Here is a 23,997-nt window from a genome sequence, read left to right as displayed (position 1 = left end):
AATGAGTTTTAATGACTCCAACCTAAGTTTATGTAAACTTCCGACTTCAACTGTATGTGGTCACTTAGGACCCCAGGCTGCTAAGAACTCAGCCGGGGTCTCAACTTACTGTTGAGTTAGAATAACAGAATACACAAGGTGCAAGTTGGAAATTTGGTTGTGCATCAGCAATGTTTCTCTTGTTATGACAGTCACTGACAGTCATGTCAACTAACAATGTTTAGATTAGTAAGTTAATTTAGCCAGCTACTGTAAAACTTCAATAAACGCAGAGTTTCAAATAACCGCCTGTCCCTTTTAAAAGCTGGGCAACTAACTGCACACCTTGCAGCAAATAAACACTTGTTTAAAATAAATGCTGGTTCTAAATTAATTGTTTAATGTTTGATTTGTTAAATTATATAATTCATTAATGACTCGAAAAAAATATGTCAATCATCCGTTTTTATCACCAGTAAGGAACTGCTAGCCATTGGCTGATAACAGCTGAGGACTGCTACCTTACTGGCAAGCATAAAAACAGTCAACAACGACCCCTAGAAATCGTTTGATCTAGTGGCGAAAGTAAGAACTACTGAAAACACACAGTCAAAGAGGAGAATAATTATCCTGTCAAGGAAAAGTAAAAAAAAATATATATTGAAATACAAAGTGTGTAAATTATAACACAGTAGAGCAGGAAATAAAGAAGTTGATTAAAATGATGGACGTGAATGCTGGAATTCAACAATTATCTATGCAAAAAGCTGTGTGCATTAAGGAAATAGACGTCTTGGTCAAAGATAAGCCTGTCTCTAATAAGCACCTTTTGTGCTCAGTGATTTAAGAAAATAAACGGCCAGGCTATTAATTGAAGTTTTACGGTATCTAAACTTGTAGTAATCATGGCCGAATACCGACCAGGTACGCAGGGCACGTGTCCAGGGGCCCTGACCTCCAGGGGGGCCCCAATTGATTTTGTTAGTTACTCACTCAGATATTATTGACATTGCAAAATGTGTAGAATTGCAGGAAATTATGCGGGATTCTGGCAGGATGACTGTCCTCCAATCAGTCCAATCAATTAGTGGTCTCTCTCTCTCTCTCTCTCTCTCTCTCTCTCTCTCTCTCTCTCTCTCCTGCTGCTGTTTCTCCTTGAGACCAGTTAGCCAAACAGTTTTCCATGAAGTCAGCCAAACAGTCAGCCAAACAGACCTTGACTGACAGTGGACATCTACAAGGCCGACACTCTGACAATGTTGCTCTGAGAATAATTGACGGTGGAGCTGGTGGATCCGTCACCGTCTGATGATGTGACCAATGGGAGAGGGGCAGGACGCAGGTTGACCACGGAGGTGGTGATGTAGGGCTCGCTCTTCAACGGCACCGTCTCAGAGTCTAGTTTGGCGTTCAGGCTGGAGCGACTGTAGGGGAGAGGGCAGAGAGAGACAGAGGGGTGAGGTGTGTGTGCTTGTGTGTGTGTTCATGCATTTAACTGTATATGCTTGTGTGTTTGTGTGTCCATTTGCTGTGTGAGCTTGTGTGCTGTGTGAGCTTGTGTGTATGTGTGTGCGTGAGGGGGTTGGTGTGTGTGTGTGTGTGTGTGGGTGTGTGGGGTTGTGTGTGTGTGTGTGTGTGTGTGTGTGTGTGTGTGTGTGTGTGTACACATGTGAGCGTTAATACATGTCGCCCAGGCAAGCGTGCTTACGACACTCCTATGTGTTTTTTTTGTGTGGATCTGTCTGTGCGACTACCTGTTGACCACAGGCCTCTCTCTGATCTGGATGGTGGAAAGCTCCTGGTTGTTGCAGTTGGGCAGACTGGAGCTCTTCTTCCTGTGTCGTCTGGAGCAGCAGGACGACAGGCCGGAGGGAGACGACGACAGGGACGAGGTTCGAGATCCGGATTTGTTCACCATGGTTACCTCCATACAGTTGGTCTCGAAAGTCTGCTCGTCAATAAACTCATGATTCTGGAGAGAGAGAGAGAGAGAGAAAGAGACATGGAAATCAATGGTAATAGTGGAGGCTGGTGGATGGCGAAATTGGGAGGATGGGCTCCTTGTAATGGATGAATTGGAATGAATGTAACGGTATCAAAACACAGTTAATGTTTTCTATGTGAATGAAACCTTTCCATTCCAGTCATTAGCATGACCCAGTCCTATGATTTACAGTGACATCAGTCTCTTATTCCCTGTGAAATGTCTGTTGTCTGTTGTTTTTATGGACATGATTTTGCTGCAAAACCAATTTTCCCAGAGGGCTAATAATAAAGTTGTTTACCTCTTTCCTTTAATCACCTGCTGTGCTTTAACGACCCACAATTGGCCAATTTTTTTTGTTGGTAAAGGGACAAATGCCTACGTCAAAACCATAGCAACAGGGTTTTGATGATTCATTTAAATGATAAAGTAGTACCAGGGGAATAGAAGCATATTGTCCCGGCCCAGACGTCCACATCAAGGACCATCTGTGAAGCTGTTCCTCTTTCCCCGTGTGTTGAATGGGTAATAAGACGTGAAGGTCAACTGAGCGTATGACCCAGACTGCACCACCAGATGGCATTATGAAACCATCATGGGTGAATCCCAATATTCTCAATATCCCGCACATTCTCTCCTTGCCTCCTTCTCAAAAAAATGCATTGGAGGAGAAGATCCAAGGTTCCTCGGATCTTCTCCTCCAGCGCATTTTGAGAAGGAGACGAGGAAAGAGGAAATGAGGAATAAAGGAAATACAATTTTAGACACACCCTCTATAGCCTGTGAAGACAACTCATCTCTGCAAGAGTAGCAAGTATATTTTTGTCTCTCAATAAATGTTGTCTTTGGTATAGTCTGGCAAGTGCTGTCCCTATACCTCAGTGGTCACCAACCGGTCGATCTTCAAGGCATTCCTAGTTGATCACCAAATATTTCTGTAGAAAGGCCAACGATAAAGGCTCCTTTAAAAAAAAAAATAATTCTGTTGCACTGTTGGCGGTAGGTGCACTTGATTCAGAACCCATGCACACCGGGTAGGCAAAGTGTTCTGAAATGCTTCAGTCTGGTTTTAGACCCCATCATAGCACTGAGACGGCACTTGTGAAGGTGGTAAATGACATTTTAATGGCATCGGACCGAGGCCCTGCATCTGTCCTCGTGCTCCTAGACCTTAGTGCTGCTTTTGATACCATCGATCACCACATTCTTTTGGAGAGATTGGAAACCCAAATTGGTCTACACGGACAAGTTCTGGCCTGGTTTAGATCTTATCTGTCGGAAAGATATCAGTTTGTCTCTGTGAATGGTTTGTCCTCTGACAAATCAACTGTAAATTTCGGTGTTCCTCAAGGTTCCGTTTTAGGACCACTATTGTTTTCACTATATATTTTACCTCTTGGGGATGTTATTCGAAAACATAATGTTAACTTTCACTGCTATGCGGATGACACACAGCTGTACATTTCAATGAAACATGGTGAAGCCCCAAAATTGCCCTTGCTAGAAGCATGTGTTTCAGACATAAGGAAGTGGATGGCTGCAAACTTTCTACTTTTAAACTCGGACAAAACAAAGATGCTTGTTCTAGGTCCCAAGAAACAAAGAGATCTTCTGTTGAATCTGACAATTAATCTTAATGGTTGTACAGTCGTCTCAAATAAAACTGTGAAGGACCTCGGCATTACTCAGGACCCTGATCTCTCTTTTGAAGAACATATCAAGACCATTTCAAGGACAGCTTTTTTTCCATCTACGTAACATTGCAAAAATCAGAAACTTTCTGTCCAAAAATGATGCAGAAAAATTAATCCATGCTTTTGTCACTTCTAGGTTAGACTACTGCAATGCTCTACTTTCCGGCTACCCGGATAAAGCACTAAATAAACTTCAGTTGGTGGTAAATACGGCTGCTAGAATCCTGACTAGAACCAAAAAATTTGATCATATTACTCCAGTGCTAGCCTCTCTACACTGGCTTCCTGTCAAAGCAAGGGCTGATTTCAAGGTTTTACTGCTAACCTACAAAGCATTACATGGGCTTGCTCCTACCTATCTCTCTGATTTGGTCCTGCCGTACATACCTACACGTACGCTACGGTCACAAGACGCAGGCCTCCTAATTGTCCCTAGAATTTCTAAGCAAACAGCTGGAGGCAAGGCTTTCTCCTATAGAGCTCCATTTTTATGGAACGGTCTGCCTACCCATGTCAGAGACGCAAACTCGGTCTCAACCTTTAAGTCTTTACTGAAGACTCATCTCTTCAGTGGGTCATATGATTGAGTGTAGTCTGGCCCAGGAGTGGGAAGGTGAACGGAAAGGCTCTGGAGCAACGAACCGCCCTTGCTGTCTCTGCCTGGCCGGTTCCCCTCTTTCCACTGGGATTCTCTGCCTCTAACCCTATTACAGGGGCTGAGTCACTGGCTTACTGGGGCTCTCTCATGCCGTCCCTGGAAGGGGTGCGTCACCTGAGTGGGTTGATTCACTGATGTGGTCATCCTGTCTGGGTTGGCACCCCCTCTTGGGTTGTGCCATGGCGGAGATCTTTGTGGGCTATACTCGGCCCTGTCTCAGGATGGTAAGTTGGTGGTTGAAGATATCCCTCTAGTGGTGTGGGGGCTGTGCTTTGGCAAAGTGGGTGGGGTTATATCCTTCCTGTTTGGCCCTGTCCGGGGGTGTCCTCGGATGGGTCCACAGTGTCTCCTGACCCCTCCTGTCTCAGCCTCCAGTATTTATGCTGCAGTAGTTTATGTGTCGGGGGCTAGGGTCAGTTTGTTATATCTGGAGTACTTCTCCTGTCCTATTCGGTGTCCTGTGTGAATCTAAGTGTGCGTTCTCTAATTCTCTCCTTCTCTCTCTCGGAGGACCTGAGCCCTAGGACCATGCCCCAGGATTACCTGACATGATGATGCCCCCAGTCCACCTGGCCGTGCTGCTGCTCCAGTTTCAACTGTTCTGCCTTCTTATTATTCGAACATGCTGATCATTTATGAACATTTGAACATCTTGGCCATGTTCTGTTATAATCTCCACCCGGCACAGCCAGAAGAGGACTGGCCACCCCACATATGCTCTCTCTAATTCTCTCTTTTTTTCTCTCTCTCGGAGGACCTGAGCCCTAGGACCATGCCCCAGGACTACCTGACATGATGACTCCTTGCTGTCCCCAGTCCATCTGACCGTGCTGCTGCTCCAGTTTCAACTGTTCTGCCTTATTATTATACGACTATGCTGGTCATTTATGAACATTTGAACATCTTGGCCATGTTCTGTTATAATCTCCACCCGGCACAGCCAGAAGAGGACTGGCCATCCCACATAGCCTGGTTCCTCTCTAGGTTTCTTCCTAGGTTTTGGCCTTTCTAGGGAGTTTTTACTAGCCACCGTGCTTCTACACCTGCATTGCTTGCTGTTTGGGGTTTTAGGCTGGGTTTCTGTACAGCACTTTGAGATATCAGCTGATGTACGAAGGGCTATATAAATAAATTTGATTTGATTTGATTTGATTCTCATTTTAAACCATTTCATTTGTCTGAAAAGACACACTCCGCTACCCAACGGACTGGGAGACCTGTGGCTAAAGGAGAGCACCTACTGCTCTGATCAATCCCAATGCGATAGCTCAAATCACTGTGCCTAAAGTTTTCACAACCCCAGCCACAGCAAAGTTTGATACTAGCCTTTAGTGAGATTTCATAACTTTTAATACCTTGATCAGAGAGAGACTGTCAAAGAATACAGCAAAGACCTGCTGTTTTCATGAGTGAGTTTTTATCAACACCGTTTTTATTCAACACTATTTTAAAACATAAAACACAGTTGTCCATTCTTCCACTCACGCTGCAGCTGCAATGAATGATTAGCCAAGTGTAGCCTTGCATTTTAACTTGAGTTTAGCCATCAGGTGGAAGACTGGGACATTCAAGACAACTGGGAACTTGGAAATGTCAGACTTCCGACCTCAGTGCATATATGAATGTTTGGCGGCGTGAGTGAAGGAGGCTTTGTTGCAAAATAGGATGCCGATTCTAGATTTAATTTTGGATTGGAGATGTTTAATATGAGTCTGGAAGGAGAATTTACAGTCTAGCCAGACACCTAGGTATTTGTAGTCCACATATTCTAAGTCAGAACCGTCAAGAGTAGTGATGATGGTCGGGCAGGCGGGTGTGGGCAGCGAACGATTGAAAAGCATGCATTTGGCTTTACTAGCGTTTAAGAGCAGTTAGAGGCCACGGAAGAAGTGTTGTATGGCATTGAAGCTTGTTTGGAGGTTAGTTAACACAGTGTCCAAAGAAGGGCCAGATGTATACAGAATGGTGTCGTCTGCGTAGAGGTGGATCAGGGAATCACCCACAGCAAGAGCGACATCGTTGATATATACAGAGAAAAGAGTCGGCCCGAGAATTGAACCCTCTATGGTACCCCCATAGAGACTGCCAGAGGTCCGGACAACAGGCACTCCGATTTGACACACTGAACTCTGTCTGAGAAGTAATTGGTGAACCAGGCGAGGCAGTCATTTGAGAAACCAAGGATGTTGAGTCTGCTGATAAGGATACAGTGATTGACAGAGTCGAAAGCCTTGGCCAGGTCGATGAAGACGGCTGCACAGTACTGTCTCTTATCGATGGCGGTTATGATGCCGTTTAAGACCTTGAGCATGGCTGAGGTGCACCCATGACCAGCTCGGAAACCAGATTGCACAGAGCAGAGGGTACGGTGGGATTCGAAATGGTCAGTGATCTGTTTATTAACTTGGCTTTCGAAGACTTTAGATAGGCAGGGCAGGATGAATATAGATAGATATAGATCTCGGACGATACGAAAGAGAGGTTGAACAGACTGGTAATAGGGGTTGCAACAATGTGGTGGATAATTTTAGAAAGAGAGGGTCCAGATTGTCTGGCCCAGCTGATTTGTACGGTTCCAGGTTTTGCAGCTCTTTCAGAACATCTGCTATCTTGATTTGGGTGAAGGAGAAGCTGGGAGGCTTGGGCAAGTAGCTACGGGGGGTGCGAAGCTGTTGGCCGGGGTTGGAGTAGCCAGGAGGAAAGCATGGCAAGCCGTAGAGAATTGCATGTTGAAATTCTCGATGATCGTGGATTTATCGGTGGTGACAGTGTTACCTAGCCTCAGTGCAGTGGGCAGCTGGGAGGAGGTGCTCTTATTCTCCATGGACCTTACAGTTCTAAATATAATATGGTCTAAGAACAATATTGGCAGGCCAGGTAAATCAAAATCAAATCAAAGTTTATTTGTCATGTGCGCCGAATACAACAGGTGTAGTAGACCTTACAGTGAAATGCTTACTTACAGGCTCTAACCAATGGTGCAGGAAAAAAAGTATGTGTGTGTGTGTGTGTGTGTGTAGGTAAGTAAAGAAATAAAACAACAGTAAAAAGACATTTGAAAAAGAGTAGCAAGGCTATATACAGACACCTGTTAGTCAGGCTTATTGAGGTAGTATGTACATGTAGGTATGGTTAAAGTGATAATGCATATATAATGAACAGAGAGTAGCAGAAGCGTAAAAAGAGGGGTTGGCGGGTGGTGGGACACAATGCAGATAGCCCGGTTAGCCAATGTGTGGGAGCACTGGTTGGTCAGGCCAATTAGGTAGTATGTACATGAATGTTTAGTTAAAGTGACTATGCATATAAGATAAACAGAGAGTAGCAGCAGCGTAAAAGAGGGGTTGGACACACACACACAATGCAAATAGTCTGGGTAACCATTTGGATACCTGTTCAGGAGTCTTATGGCTTGGGGGTAAAAACTGTTGAGAAGCCTTTTTGTCCTAGATTTGGCACTCCGGTACCGCTTGCCATGCGGTAATAGAGAGAACAGTCTATGACTTGGGTGGCTGGGGTCTTTGACAATTTTTAGGGCCTTCCTCTGACACTGCCTGGTGTAGAGGTCCTGGATGGCAGGCAGCTTAGCCCCAGTGATCTACTGGGCCGTACGCACTACCCTCTGAAGTGCCTTGCGGTCGGAGGCCGAGCCATTGCCGTACCAGGCAGTAATGCCCGCCGGTCAGGATCCTCTCGATGTTGCAGCTGTAGAACCTTTTGAGGATCTCAGGACCTATGCCAAATCTTTTAAGTTTCCTGAGGGGAATAGGCTTTGTCGTGCCCTCTTCACGTGTTTGGACCAATCTAGTTTGTTGTTGATGTGGACACCAAGGAATTTGAAGCTCTCAACTACAGCCCCATCGATGCGAATGGGTACATGCCTGGTGCTCATTTCCCTGTAGTCCACAATCATCTCCTTAGTCTTGGTTACGTTGAGGGATAGGTTGTTATTCTGGCACCACCCGGCCAGGTCTCTGACCTCCTCCCTATAGGCTGTCTCGTCGTTGTCGGTGATCAGGCCTACCACTGTTGTGTCGTCTGCAAACTTAATGATGGTGTTGGAGTCGTGCCTGGCCATGCAGTCGTGGGTGAACAGGGAGTACAGGAGGGGACTGAGCACGCACCCCTGGGGAGCTCCAGTGTTGAGGATCAGTGTGGCAGATGTGTTTCTACCTACCCTCACCACCTGGGGGCGGCCCGCCAGGAAGTCCAGGATCCAGTTGCAGAGGGAGGTGTTTAGTTCCAGGTTCCTTAGCTTGGTGATGAGATTTGAGGGTACTATGGTGTTGAACGCTGAGCTGTAGTCAATGAACAGCATTCTCACATAGGTGTTCCTTTTGTCCATGTGGGAAAGGGCAGTGTGGAGTGCAATAGAGATTACATCATCTGTGGATCTGTTTGGGCTGTATGCAAATTGGAGTGGGTCTAGAGTTTCTGGGATAATGGTGTTAATGTGTGCCATTACCAGCCTTTCAAAGCACTTCATGGCTACGGACATGCGTGCTACGGGTCTGTAGTCATTTAGGCAGGTTGCCTTTGTGTTCTTGGGCACAGGGACTATGGTGGTCTGCTTGAAGCATGTTGGTATTACAGACTCAATCAGGGACATGTTGAAAATGTCAGTGAAAACACCTGCCAGTTGGTCAGCACACGTCCTGGTAATCCGTCTGGCCCCGCAGCCTTGTGTATGTTGACCTGTTTAAAGGTCTCACTCACGTCGGCTACGGAGAGCGTGATCTCACAGTCATCCGGAACAGCTGATGCTCTCATGCATGCCTCAGTGTTGCTTGCCTCGAAGCGTGCATAGAAGTGATTTAGCTTGTCTGGTAGGCTTGTGTCACTGGGCAGCTCGCTGGCCACTAGGAGCGCCGCCTCTGGGTGAGTGGTTTCCTGTTTGCTTATTTCATTATACAGCTGAGTGCGGTCTTAGTGCCAGCGTCTGTCTGTGGTGGTAAATAAACAGCAACGACAAGTATAGCTAAGAACTCTCTAAGCAAGTAGTGTGGCCTGCAATTTTTCACAATTTACTTTACTTCAGGTGAGCAACATCTAGAGAGTTCCTTATTTCGTGCACCAGCTGTTGTTTACAAATATGCACAGACCCCCCCCCCCTCGTGCTGTTCTATCCTGCCGATGCAGCATGTATCCCGCTAGCTGAATATCCATGTCATCATTCAGCCACGATTCCGTGAAGCAAAGGATATTACAGTTTTTGATGTCCGGTTGGTAGGATATTCGTGATCGTACTTTGTCTAGTTTATTGTCCAATGATTGCACGTTGGTGCGTAATGTTGACGGTAACGGCAGCTTTCCCTAGTTGCCTTCTGCGGGTCCGGACGAGGCATCCGGCTCTTCATCCTCTGCGTTGCTTCTTTTTGTGAATAATTGTGATGTCTGTCCTGTGGGGTGTTTGGAGAATATCGTGTGAGTCCTGCTTGCTGCTGTTGTTGTTGTTGAAGAAATCTTTGTCTAATCCGAGGTGAGTGATCGCTGTCCTGATATCCAGGGGACTGACAGCCAATATGCTGTGATAATGTATTAGGCCTACTGCACAAACCAAATTTTAATTAGGTTCATGTAAAAAATATATATAATTATGTTTAAAAAAAAATAATCTGAGCGGTAGATCTCGGCTTAGTTTTTGACTGCGAAAGTGATATTGACTCATAAAAGGTTGGTGATCTACCTCCTAGCCTACTGTATTTAATCAGTGCTGTTTGAACTGCTGGATTCTCAGTACTTCTGACTTTAAAGTGCTGGGAGATTGATTTGGACTGATTTCAGGTCAATTTGTGATAGTGTTCTGATAATTGGTGGGTGGGTCTGTTGGAGGAGGTATTTTTCTTCACCTCTGTTAGGCAATCATCAATTAGGGCTGAGAGGCGTGACCTTCACCTCTGCTAGGCAATCATCAATTAGTGCTGAGAGGCGTGTCCTTCACCTCTGCTAGGCAATCATCAATTAGGGCTGAGAGGCGTGACCTTCACCTCTGCTAGGCAATCATCAATTAGTGCTGAGAGGCGTGACCTTCACCTCTGCTAGGCAATCATCAATTAGGGCTGAGAGGCGTGTCCTTCACCTCTGCCAGGCAATCATCAATTAGTGCTGAGAGGCGTGTCCTTCACCTCTGCCAGGCAATCATCAATTAGTGCTGAGAGGCGTGTCCTTCACCTCTGCCAGGCAATCATCAATTAGTGCTGAGAGGCGTGTCCTTCACCTCTGCTAGGCAATCATCAATTAGTGCTGAGAGGCGTGTCCTTCACCTCTACTAGGCAATCATCTATTAGTGCTGAGAGGCGTGTCCTTCGCCTCTGCTAGGCAATCAGCAATTAGTGTTAGCAATTATTATTATTTTTTCAGATGATCTCGTTTTGCTCTTTTGTAGCTTTGTAAAGTATGCGTGTGACTTCTATCCCTGTTCGCGCTCTGTTGTACCCTGAGCGCACAACCCATATGGAATTCTTAGTCTCCGACAGCCTCTGGAACTGCCAATCTGTGGGCAAAAAGGCTAGTTCATCTCAGCCTTTGTCACCCTAAAGCCCCTCGACTTTTTGGCCCTGACAGAGACATACACTTCATGACCAAAAGTATGTGGACACCTGCTCATTGAACATCTCATTCCAAAATCCTGGGCATTAATATGGAGTTGGTACCTTCTTCGCTGCTATAACAGCCCCCACTTTTCTGGGAAGGCTATTCACCAGATATTGAACATTGCTGTGGGGATTTTCTTCCATTCAGCCACAAAAGCATTAGTGAGGTTGGACACTGACGTTGGGCAATTAGGCCTGGCTCATAGTCAGCATTACAATTCACCCAAAAGGTGTTCGATGGGATTGAGGTCAGAGGTCAGGGCTCAGTGCAGGCCAGTCAAGTTCATACATACTGATATCGACAAACCATTTCTGTATGGACCTCACTTTGTGCACAGGGGGCAGTGTCATCCGGAAACTGGAAAGGGCCTTCTCCAAACACTTGCCACAAGGTTGTCACTGGAACTAAAGGGCCTAGCCCAAAACCTTGAAAAACAGCCCCAGACCATTATTTGTCCTCCACCAAACTTTATAGCTGGCACTATACATTCTGGCAGGTAGCGTTCTCCGCCAAACCCAGATTCGTCCATCAGACTGTCAGATGGTGAAGCATTATTCATCACTTTAGAGAGCGCGTTTCAACTGCTCCAGAGTCCAATGGCGGCGAGCTTTACACCACTCCAGTAAACGTTTGGCATTGCACATGGTGATCTTAGGTTTGTGTGCAGCTGCTCGGCCATGGAAACCCATTTCATGAAGCTCCCGACGAACCGTTCTTGTGCTGACGTTGCTTCCGGAGGCAGTTTGGAACTCGGTAGTGAGTGTTGCAACCGTGGACAGACCATTTTTACGCGTTACGCGCTTCAGCACTTGGCGGTCTCGTTCTGTGAGCTTGTGTGGCCTACCACTTCGGCACTGTGGTGGTCTCGTTCTGTGAGCTTGTGTGGCCTACCACTTCAGCACTGTGGTGGTCTCGTTCTGTGAGCTTGTGCGGCCTACCACTTCAGCACTGTGGTGGTCTCGTTCTGTGAGCTTGTGGGATCTGTTTCCACTGATTTGAAGGGTTGCCCACATACCTTTGTCCACATACCCCAGAAAACACTTCTACTCAGGCTGCTCTCTCTTCATCTGACTACATGAACTCTCATATTCCGAGAGCATCTGGTCGTTGCGGTGGTGTCAGAGATACTTATTTCTCATGAATTTATATTTTCTATTTTTCCCCCACTCTCACCTTTCCAGCTCCTCATTCGAATGTAACTTGTCCACTTGTTCACTCAAGCTTAACATTGTTGTCATCTGGGGCGGCAGGGTAGCCTAGTGGTTAGAGTGTTAGAGTGTTGGACTAGTAACCGGAAGGTTGCAAGTTCAAACCCTTGAGCTGACAAGGTACAAATCTGTCGTTCTGCCCCTGAACAGGCAGTTAAACCACTGTTCCTAGGCTGTCATTGAAAATGAGAATTTGTTCTTAACTGACTTGCCTAGTTAAATAAAGGTAAAAATAAAAAATCTATTGGCCACCAGGTGACCTTGGAGAGTTTCTCAATGAGTATGACACCTTGATAAGCTAATTTCCCTACGATGGCTCACCACGTATCGTACTGGGTGCCTTCAATCAAAAAAAATTCTCCCTCTCTCCCTACCCACTCAGCCCCTAACCAGATGGTATTTTAATCGTTGCTCTCTTTCCCTCTAATCTCTCCTCTTCTATCCCATCATCTCTCCCTTCTACTAAATCCTTCACCCTGCTGTCTCCTGACTCTCTCTCTCCTGCCTCTTGGACCCTACTCTCTTTCCGTCTCCTTTTGATTTTCACTGTCCACTTTCCTCCCAACCGGCTCGATCCTCCCCTCCTGCTCTGTGGCTGAGTGACTCACTGCGTGGCTCACAGAATAGAGCTGTGGGCAGCTGAGCAAAAATGGAGGAATACCAAACTTCCTTCCATCCTTCCATTACCTCCTCTCTACTTTTTCTTCTGTATCCACTGCTAAAGCCGCTTCCTGTCACTCTAATTCCACGCCTCAGCCTCCAAACCTGGGAAACTCTTTTCCACCTTCTTCCTCCTATATAACTCCACCTCCTCTCTCTCTGCAGACGACTTTGTCAACCACTTTCTTTGACGTCATCCACTCCTCATTCACACAGCCTACTGAGTCCACTGGTCCCACTCAAACAGAACTACCCTACACCTTGACCTCTTTCTACCTTCTCTCTCCAGATTAAATCCTGCGACTAGTGATGTCCAGCCGCCTGACCACCTGCCCACTTGACCCCATCCCCTTTTCTCTGGAGACCTTCTCCCATTCCTCACTTCCCTCATGTACTCATCCCTGACCACTGGCTGTGTCCCCTCTGACTTCAAGATGTCCAGAGTCACTCCCCTCCACAAGAAACCAACCCTCGATCCCTTTGATGTCAAAAACTACAGACTGGTATCCCTTCTTTCTGTTCTTTCCAAAACACTTGAGCGTGTTGTTTCTGACCAACTCTCTTTTTTAAAATCTCTCTCAGAATGACCTTCTTGACCCTGAACAGTCAGGCTTCAAGACAGGTCACTCAACTGAGACTGCTCTCCACTTTGTCACGGAGGCTCTCCGCTCTGCCAATTCTGACTCTCTCTCCTTTGTTCTCATCCTCCTAGATCCATCTGCTGCCTTCAACATCCGTGAACCATCAGATCCTCTCCACCCTCTCAGGCGTCTCAGGCTCTTCACACTCCTGGATTGCATCCTACCTGGCAGGCCGCTCCTACCAGGTGGCTTGGAGAGGATCTGTGTCTGCACCATGTGTTATCACTACTGGTGTCCCCCAGGGCTTGGTTCTAGCTCCTCTCATCTTTTCTCTATACACCAAGTCACTTGGTTCTGTCATATCCTCCCATGGTCTCTCCTATCATTGCTATGCAGATGACACTCAACATTTCTCCTTCCCCCCTTCTGACACCCAGGTGGCAACATGCATCTCTGCGTTCCTGGCAGATATCTCAGCTTGGATTTCAGCCTACCACCTCAAGCTCAACCTCGACAAAACAGACCTGCTCCTCCTCCCGGGGAAGGCCTGCACGCTCCAAGACCTCTCTATCACGGTCAACAACTACACAGTGTCCCCCTCCCAGAGTGAAAAGAACCTTGGCGTGACCCTGGACAATACCCTGTAATTCTCTGCAAATATAATAACAGTGTCTCGCTCCTGCAGGTTCATGTTCAACAACATCCGTAGAGTACCGACCTTTCCTCACACAGGAAAGAGTGCAGGTCCAAATCCAGGCACTCTTCATAACGCATCTGAACTACTACAACTCTCTGTTGGCTCTTTTGACATTAAACCTTTAGCATTTTACCCAGAAAGCTGCATCTCCCATGTCACCCCGGTGCTCCGTACACTCCATTGGCTCTCGGTGGAAGTGTAACAGTATAACTTTAGACCGTCCCCTCGCACATACCCGGGCTCGAACCAGGGACCCTCTGCACACATCAACAACAGTCACCCACGAAGCATCGTTACCCATCGCTCCACAAATGCCACGGCCCTTGCAGAGCAAGGGGAACCACTACTTCAAGGTCTCAGAGCAAGTGACGTCACCGATTGAAACGCTATTTAGCGCGCACCACCGCTAACTAGCTAGCTAGCCGTTTCACATCCGTTACAGAAGCTCGGATCCACTACAAGACAAAGGTGCTTGCCTACGGAGCAGCAAGGAGAACTGCCCCTCACTACCTTCAGGCTCTGCTCAAAGCCTACATCCCAACCTCACTCCTTTCTGCCACTTCTGGTCTCTTGGCCGTCCCTAAAGTCCTTTTCTGTCCTGGCACCCCAATGGTGGAGCCAGCTTCCCCCTGATGTTAGGACACCGAGGAGGCTGCTGGGTGGAGCTTTAGGAGGACATGCTCATTGTAATGGCTAGAATGTAATAAATGAAAAGTAGTCAAATGTGGTTTCCATATGTTTGATGTGTTAGATACCTTTCCATTGATTCCATTCCAGCCAATTACAATGAGCCTGTCCTCCTATAGCTCGTCCCACCAGCCTCCACTGCTAGGACAGCAGAGTCCCTGCCCATCTTCTGCTAACGCCTGAAACTCTACCTCTTCAAAGAGTATCTTAAATAAGACACCTCAGTCTTACCCCCCCGCAATTAAAAAAATAAAATAAAACTAGCACTGACTTTGCTGATAGCCTCTTTAATGTAATGTAATGTAGTTACTGAAACTGTTGTCTCACCTCGCTACTGTATCTTAAGATGAAGATGAATGCACTAATGTAAGTCACTCTAGATAAGAGAGTCTGCTAAATGACTAAAATGAAATTGTATATTTTTCAGGAAGATTTTCCCTCCCATTTTCTGTAGTTCACTCCCATTCATCAATCTGAAACAATTGAGTAGGTGTAAAGGTCAGCTCCACCTAGATTCCATCATATTGCTTTTTTTATATATCCAGTCCAATCAGATCTTCGAAGGGGAGTAAACAAGGACGGAGGGGAGGGAACAGCTCCACCCTTCTCCTGAAGTTGGAAGTTGCGCATTCCGTGATGGATTTAACAATGGTGGGAAAGTCCCTTCAGCCAATGCTTACACTTGTTCTGTGGGAGAAGTGTGGAGAATCGGCAAGCTACCAAGCTCTCTCTTGCTCTCGCGCTCTCGCGCTCTCAATTCAAGGGGCTTTATTGGCATGGGAAACATATGTTAACATTACCAAAGTAAGTGAAGTAGAGACTATACAAATGTGAAATATACAATAAAAATGAACAGTAAACATTACACTCATAGAAGTTCCAAAATATTACAAATGTCATATTATGTCTATATACAGTGTTGTAACGATGTGCAAATGGTACAAAAGGGAATATAAATAAACATAAATATAGTATAGTTCACTGGTTGCCATTGTGGCAACAGGTCACAAATCTTGCTGCTGTGACGGCACACTGTGATATTTCACCCAGTAGATTTGGGAGTTTATCAAAATTGGGTTTGTTTTCTAATTCTTTGTGGATCTGTGTAATCGGAGGGAAATATGTGTCTCTAATATGGTCATACATTTGGCAGGATGCTAGGAAGTGCAGCTCAGTTTCCACCTCATTTTGTGGGCAGTGTGCACATAGCCTGTCTTCTCTTGAGAGCCAGGTCTGCCTATGGCGGCCTTTACAAATTTCAAAGTTATGCTCACTGAGTCTGTACATAGTCAAAGCTTTCCTTAAGTTTGGGTCAGTCACAGTGGTCAGGTATTCTGCCGCTGTGTACTCTCTGTTTTAGGGCCAAATAGCATTCTAGTTTGCGCTGTTTTTTGTTAATTCTTTCCAATGTGTCAAGTAATTATCTTTTTGTTTTCTCATAATTTGGTTGGGTCTAATTGTGTTGCTGTCCTGGGCTCTGTGGGGTCTGTTTGTGTTAGTGAACAGAGTCCCAGGACCAGCTTGCTTAGGGGACTCTTCTCCAGGTTCATCTCTCTGTAGGTGATGGCTTTGTTATGGAAAGTTTGGGAATCGCTTCCTTTTAGGTGGTTGCAGAATTTGGTGGTTGTGGATTTGGTGGTTGGTGGTTGTGGATTTTGATAATTAGCGGGTATCGGCCTAATTCTGCTCTGCATGCATTATTTGGTGTTTTATGTTGTACACTGAGGATAATTTTTGCAAAATTCTGCATGCAGTCTCAATTTGGTGTTTGTCCCATTTTGTGAAATCTTGGTTGGTGAGCAGACCCCAGACCTCACATACATAATGGACAATGGGTTCTATACCTGATTTTTAGCCAGAGCCTAATTGGTATGTCGAATTTTATGTTAATTTTGATGGCATAGAACGCCCTTCTTGCCTTGTCTCAGATCGTTCACAGCTTTGTGGAAGTTACTTGTGGCGCTGATGTTTAGGCCGAGTTATGTACAGTTTTTGTGTGTTCTAGGGCAACGGTGTCTAGATAGAATTTGTATTTGTGGTCCTGGCGACTGGACCTTTTTTGGAACACCATTATTTTTGTCTTACTGAGATTTACTCTCAGGGCCCAGGTCTGACAGAATCTGTGCAGAAGATCTAGGTGTTGCTGTAGGCCCTCCTTGGTTGGTGACAGAAGCACCAGATCATCAGCAAACACTAGACATTTCACTTCAAATTCAAATCAAATCAAAGTTTATTTGTCACGTGCACCGAATACAGCAGGTGTAGGTAGACCTTAGAGTGAAATGCTTACTTACAGGCTCTAACCAATAGTGCCAAAAAGGTATTAGATGAACAATGGGTAGGTAAAGAAATAAAACAACAGTAAAAAGACAGTTGAAAATAACAGTAGCGAGGCTGTATACAGTAGAGAGGCTATATACAGTAGAGAGGCTATATACAGTAGAGAGGCTATATACAGTAGAGAGGCTATATACAGTATAGAGGCTATATACAGTAGCGAGGCTATATACAGTAGAGAGGCTATATACAGTATAGAGGCTATATACAGTAGCGATGCTATATACAGTAGAGAGGCTATATACAGTATAGAGGCTATATACAGTAGCGAGGCTATATACAGTAGAGAGGCTATATACAGTATAGAGGCTATATACAGTAGAGAGGCTATACACAGTAGAGAGGCTATATACAGTAGAGAGGCTATATACAGTAGAGAGGCTATATTCAGTAGAGAGGCTATATACAGTAGAGAGGCTATATACAGTAGCGAGGCTATATACAGTATAGAGGCTATATACAGTAGAGAGGCTATACACAGTAGAGAGGCTATATACAGTAGAGAGGCTATATACAGTAGAGAGGCTATATACAGTAGAGAGGCTATATACAGTAGAGAGGCTATATACAGTAGCAAGGCTATATACAGTAGCAAGGCTATATACAGTAGAGAGGCTATATACAGTAGCAAGGCTATATACAGTAGCAAGGCTATATTAGTCAGGCTGGTTGAGGTAGTATTAGCATGTAGATATGGTTAAAGTGACTATGCATATATGATGAACAGAGAGGAGCAGTAGCATAAAAGAGGGGGTGGCGGGACACAATGCAGATCGCCTGGTTAGCCAATGTGCAGGGGCACTGGTTGGTCGGGCCAATTGAGGTAGTATGTACATGACTGTATAGTGACTATGCATATATGATAAACAGAGAGTAGCAGCAGCGTAAAAAGAGCACACAATGCAAATAGTCTGGTTAGCCATTTGATTACCTGTTCAGGAGTCTTATGGCTTGGGGGGTAAAAACTGTTGAGAAGCCTTTTTGTCCTAGACTTGGCACTCTGGTACCGCTTGCCATGCGGTAGTAGAGAGAACAGTCTATGACTGGGATGGCTGGGGTCTTTGACCATTTTTAGGGCCTTCCTCTGACACCGCCTGATGTAGAGGTCCTGGATGGCAGGCAGCTTAGCCGCAGTGATGTACTGTGCCATACGCACTACCCTGAGCCATACGCACTACCCTCTGTAGTGCCTTGCGGTCGGAGGCCGAACAATTGCCGTACCAGGCAGTGATGCAACCGGTAAGGATGCTCTCGATGTTGCAAATGTAGAACCTTTTGAGGATCTCAGGACCCATGCCAAATCTTTTTAGTTTCCTGAGGGGGAATAGGCTTTGATGTGGAACTTGATGTGGAACCAAGGAACTTGAAGCTCTCAACCTGCTCCACTACAGCCCAGTCGATGAGAATGGGGGCGTGATCGGTGCTCCTTTTCCTGTAGTCCTCAATCATCTCCTTAGTCTTGGTTACGTTGAGGGATATGTTGGTATTCTGGCACCACCCGGCCAGGTCTCTGACCTCCTCCCTATAGGCTGTCTCGTCGTTGTCGGTGATCAGGCCTAGGGTAGTATGGTGTTGAACGCTGAGTTGTAGTCAATGAACAGCATTCTCACATAGGTGTTCCTTTTGTCCAGGTGGGAAAGGGCAGTGTGGAGTGTAATAGAGATTGCATCATCTGTGGATCTGTTTGAGCGGTATGCAAATTGGAGTGGGTCTAGGGTTTCTGGGATAATGGTGTTAATGTGAGCCATTACCAGCCTTTCAAAGCACTTCATGGCTATGGACGTGAGTGCTACGGGTCTGTAGTCATTTAGGCAGGTTGCCTTTATGTTCTTGGGCACAGGGACTATGGTGGTCTGCTTGAAACATGTTGGTATTACAGACTCAATCAGGGACATGTTGAAAATGTCAATGAAAACACCTGCCAGTTGGTCAGCACATGCCGGAGCACACGTCCTGGTAATCCGTCTGGCCCCGCAGCCTTGTGTATGTTGACCTGTTTAAAGGTCTTACTCACGTCGGCTACGGAGAGCGTGATCACACAGTAGTCCGGCACAGCTGATGGTCTCATGCATGCCTCAGTGTTGCTTGCCTCGAAGCGAGCATAGAAGTTATTTAGCTCATCTGGTAGGCTCGTGTCACTGGGCAGCTCGCGGCTGTGCTTCCCTTTGTAGACTGTAATAATTTGCAAGCCCTGCCACATGAGACGAGCGTCGGAGTCGGAGCTGGTGTAGTATGATTCAATCTTAGCCCTGTATTGACGCTTTGCTTGTTTGATGGTTCGTCGCAGGGCATAGAGGGATTTCTTGTCAGCTTCCGGGTTAGAGTCCCGCACCTTGAAAGAGGCAGCTCTATCCTTTAGCTCAGTGCGAGTGTTGCCTGTAATTCATGGCTTCTGGTTGGGGTATGTATGTGCAGTCACTGTGGGGACAACGTCCTCAATGCACTTATTGATGAAGCCAGTGACTGATGTGGAGTACTCCTCAATGTCATCGGAAGAATCCCGGAACATGTTCCAGTCTGTGCTAGCAAAACAGTCCTGTAGTTTAGCATCTGCTTCCTCTGACCACTTTTTTTATAGACCGGGTCACTGGTGCTTCCTGCTTTAATTTTTGCTTGTAGGCAGGAATCAGGAGGATAGAATTGTGGTCAGATTTACCAAATGGAGGGTGAGGGAGAGCTTTGGACGCATCTCTGTGTGTGGAGTAAAGGTGGTCTTTGTTTTATCTCTGGTTACACATTTAACATGTTGATAGAGATTAGGTAGAACTGATTACATTTTCCCTGCATTAAAGTCTCCGGCCACTAGGAGCACCGCCTCTGGGTGAGCGGTTTCCTGTTTGCTTATTTCCTTATACAGCTGAGTGCGGTCTTAGTGCCAGCATCTGTCTGTGGTGGTTAATAAACAGCCACAAAAAGTATAGCTGAAAACTCTCTAGGCAAGTAGTGTGGCCTGCAGATTATCACAATATACTCTACTTCAGGCGAGCAAAATCTAGATACTTCCTTAGATTTCGTACACCAGCTGTTGTTTACAAATATGCACAGACCCCCCCCCTCGTCTTACCGGAGTGTGATGCTCTATCTTGCCGGTGCAGCGTATATCCCGCTAGCTGAATATCCATGTCGTCATTCAGCCACGATTCCGTGAAACATTGGATATTACAGTTTTTGATGTCCTGTTGGTAGGATATTCTTGATCGTACCTCGTCTAATTTATTGCCCAATGATTGCAAGTTGGCGAGTAGTATTGACGGTAACGGCAGCTTTCCCACTCGCCTTCTGCGGGTCCTGACGAGGCATCCGGTTCTTCGTCCTCTGTACCTGCATCGCTTCTTCTTGCAAATAACAGGGATGTCGGCCATGCTGGGTGTTTGGAGAATGTCCTGTGCGTCTTGCTTGTTGTAGAAAAAAATCTTTGTCTAATCTGAGGTGAGTGATCGCTGTCCTGATATCCAGAAGCTCTTTTCTGTCATAAGATACGGTTGCAGAAACATTATGTACAAAATGAGTTAGAAATAACGTGGAAAAAATATAGCACAATTGGTTGGGGGCCCGTACAACTGCTGCCATTTCTTCTGCCGCCATTTTGAATAAATTCTTGTAGGGTGAGGCCGGGTGCTGCAGGCTGTTCTAGTGCCCTCACCAATTTGTTTATATATATGTTGAAGAGGGTGGGTCTTAAGCTGCATCCCTGTCTCACCCCACGGCCCTGTGGGAAGAAATGCGTGTGTTTTTTTGCCTATTTTAACTGCACGCACGCTTGTTGTTTGTGTACATGGATTTCATAATGTTGTATGTTTTTCCCCCAACACCACTTTCCATCAATTTGTATACTAGACCCTCATGCCAAATTGAGTTGAAGGCTTTTGTTGAAATCAACAAAGCATGAGAAGACTTTGCCTTTGTTTTGGTTGTTTTGTTTTCAATTAGGGTGTGCAGGGTGAATACGTGGTCTGTCGTACGATAATTTGGTAAAAAGCCAATTTGACAATTGCTCAGTACATTGCTTTCACTGAGGAAATGTACGTCTGCTGTTAATGATAATGCAGAGGATTTTCCCAAGGTTTCTGTTGAAGCATAACCCACAGTAGTTATTCTCTTTCTCTGTCTCTCAATTCAATTTCAATTTAAGGGCTTTATTTTGCATGGGAAACATATGTTAACATTGCCAAAGCAAATGAAGTAGACAATAAACAATAAAATTAACAGTAAACATTACACCCACAAAAGTTCCATAGGAGTAAAGGCATTTCTCTCTCTCTCTCCTGCTTCCTGTTCATGTTTCTCCTCAGCCAACATACATAATGCTGCACGCAGCACTAAGGGGTATGATGCAGGCATACACTCTACCATATAGAACGGCATGTAGGTGTGTGTGTGTGTGTGTGTGCGTGTGTGGTGTGTGTGTGTCTGTGTGTGCGTGCGTGTGTGCGTGTGCGTGTGTGTGTGTGTGTGTGTGTCTGTGCTTGTGTGTGTGTGCGTGTGTGTGTGCATGTGTCTGTGTGTGTGTGTGTGTGTGTGTGTGTGTGTGTCTGTGCTGTGCGTGTGTGTGTGCGTGTGCGTGCGTGTGTGTGCGTGTGTGTGTGTGCGTGCGTGTGTGTGCGTGTGTGTGTGTGCGTGTGTGTGTGTGTGTGTGTGTGTGTGTGTGTGTGTGTGTGTGTGTGTGTGTGTGTGTGTGTTTGTCATGGCTAACATAAAAGACATGCTTTTTTATCTCTCTGAATTATACACACATGTAAAATAAAGTATGCTTGTCTGTTTTGAAGGCACAACGTTCCTGGGCTGGCAGAATGCATGTTATCTTTGGCATGCTGGGAATCAGGGGGTGATGATGGTTATGGTAAAGATCATGGTTAGGGGTTACGGTTATGGTAAAGGTTATGGTTAGGGGTTATGGTTATGGTTAGGGGTTATGGTAAAGGTTATGGTTAGGGGTTATGGTAAAGATCATGGTTCAGAGTTATGGTTATCGTTATGTTAAAGGTTATGGTTAGGGGTTATGGTTATGGTAAAGGTTATGGTTAGGGGTTATGGTTATGGTTATGGTAAAGGTTATGGTTAGGGGTTATGTTAATGGTAAAGGTTATGGTTAGGGGTTATGTTTATGGTAAAGGTTATGGTTAGGGGTTATGGTTATGGTAAAGGTTATGGTTAGGGGTTATGGTAAAGGTTATGGTTATGGGTTATGGTTATGGTAAAGGTTATGGTTAGGGGTTATGGTTATGGTAAAGGTTATGGTTAGGGGTTATGGTAAAGGTGTTCTTACTGTGGTCTTCTCCAGGCAGTGCAGAAGGTGGTGATGATGGCTCTCAAAGGGAATGTTGGGTTTTCCCACTAGGAGCTGTCCTGCTTCCTTGGACGCCTTGGGGAGAGAAGAAGACAGAGAATAGGAATTAGGGCTAAACACTAAACATTGGGGTACACAGAGAGAAGAAGACAGAGAATAGGAATTAGGGCTAAACATTGGGGCACAAAGAGAGAAGAAGACAGAGAATAGGAATTAGGGCTAAACATTGGGGTACACAGAGAGAAGAAGACAGAGAATAGGAATTAGGGCTAAACATTGGGGTACACAGAGAGAAGAAGACAGAGAATAGGAATTAGGGCTAAACATTGGGGTACACAGAGAGAAGAAGACAGAGAATAGGAATTAGGGCTAAACATTGGGGCACAAAGAGAGAAGAAGTCAGAGAATAGGAATTAGGGCTAAACATTACTGAGGGACCAACTCTGAGCAGAGGAGTGTTAGGCATTGGCCAGCTGTAGAAAACCACACACAGTGCTGAAATTAAGAAGCCTAGCCTGCAATGGTTCTTAGATGACCCTATGGAAGATACACTATATGACCAAAAGTATGTGGACACCTGCTTCACAAACATCTAATTCCAAAATCATGGACATTAATATGGAGTTGGTCACTACTTTGTTGCTATACCAGCCTCCACTCCTCTAGGAAGGCTTTCCACTGGATGTTGGGACATGGTTGTGGGGACTTGCTTCCATTCAGCCACAAGAGCATTAGTGAAGTCGGGCACTGATGTTGGGCGATTAGGCCTGGCTCGCAGTCGGCGTTCCAATTCATCCCAAAGGTGATCGATGGAGTTAAGGTCAGGGCTCTGTGCAGGCCAGTTAAAATTCTTCCACACCGATCTTGACAAACCATTTATGGTTGGACCTCGCTTTGTGCACGGGAGATTGTCATGCTGAAACAGGAAATGGACTTCTCCAAACTGTTGCCACAAAGTTGGAAGCACAGAATCATCTAGAATGTCATTGTATGCTGTAGCGTTAAGATGTCCCTTCACTGGAACTAAGGCGCCTAACCTGAACAATGAAAACAGCCCTATACCATTATTTCTCCTCCACCACACTTTACAGTTGCAATATGCATTTGGGCAGGTAGCGTTCTCCTGGCATCCGCCAAACCCAGATTTGTCCGTCGGACTGCCAGATGGTGAAGCGTGATTCATCACTCCAGACAACATATACCGAGTGATAAGCAGCCAGGTGTTCAGCTGAAAAAACATTTGTGACTCCTTCTATCTTTTCCCTACAAACCCTGTTGGACCCTCCAGGATGAAGTTTCCTCTAGGTACAGATCTAGGATCAGCTTTTTCACTCCAATCTTAAATATAACATGTTAAAACTAACCGAAGATCAGCATCTAGGGGAAACTTCACCCTACACCCTGTATGGCAGACAGTTGCACGACTTGGTTATGATGAGTCAATGTGAGTGATAGCTCCAATTCGCCAGCAGGGGGAGTAACAGAGTGGAGCGCTGGTCCTGATAGAGTTTGGAAAGTGCATGTCAATGCTGTAGCTGAGAAAGAGGTGATGGGTGCTGTCAAGACAGTCTACGACGAAGCCGACTATACTAAAGCACTGGAATGGGAGCAGCAAGGGCAACAGCCCCTGG

At 45.7% G+C, this 23,997-nt stretch overlaps 1 protein-coding gene across 1 annotated transcript; it reads right to left on the bottom strand.

Moving 5' to 3' along the window:
• On the bottom strand, window positions 1–22,780 carry LOC112238276 (potassium voltage-gated channel subfamily D member 2-like). Its single transcript, XM_024406844.2, has 3 exons — window positions 22,346–22,780; window positions 1,734–1,951; window positions 1–1,403 (listed from the first exon to the last, which is right to left on the bottom strand). The coding sequence occupies exons 1-3, from the start codon at window positions 22,541–22,543 to the stop codon at window positions 1,214–1,216; spliced, it is 606 nt and encodes a 201-aa protein (XP_024262612.1). The 5' UTR covers window positions 22,544–22,780; the 3' UTR covers window positions 1–1,213.
• Window positions 22,781–23,997: the final 1,217 nt, after the last annotated feature.

The sequence above is a fragment of the Oncorhynchus tshawytscha genome, linkage group LG19, assembly GCF_018296145.1.
Source record: "Oncorhynchus tshawytscha isolate Ot180627B linkage group LG19, Otsh_v2.0, whole genome shotgun sequence".
Taxonomy (NCBI): Eukaryota; Metazoa; Chordata; class Actinopteri; order Salmoniformes; family Salmonidae; genus Oncorhynchus; species Oncorhynchus tshawytscha.
Note: the sequence above shows the minus strand (reverse complement) of the source record. Positions and strands in the feature narration are given on the sequence as shown.

What these genes read in the sequence shown, in the direction of transcription:
- LOC112238276 (XM_024406844.2), bottom strand. Translation starts at nt 22,543, where the DNA reads ATGTTTAGCCCTAATTCCTATTCTCTGTCTTCTTCTCTCTGTGTACCC. An exon ending in ACTGCCTGGAGAAGACCACA is followed by an intron (nt 1,952 to 22,345) that starts GTAAGAACACCT and finishes CTCTCTCTCCAG; the next exon opens with AATCATGAGTTTATTGACGA. An exon ending in GAGAGGCCTGTGGTCAACAG is followed by an intron (nt 1,404 to 1,733) that starts GTAGTCGCACAG and finishes TCTCCCCTACAG; the next exon opens with TCGCTCCAGCCTGAACGCCA.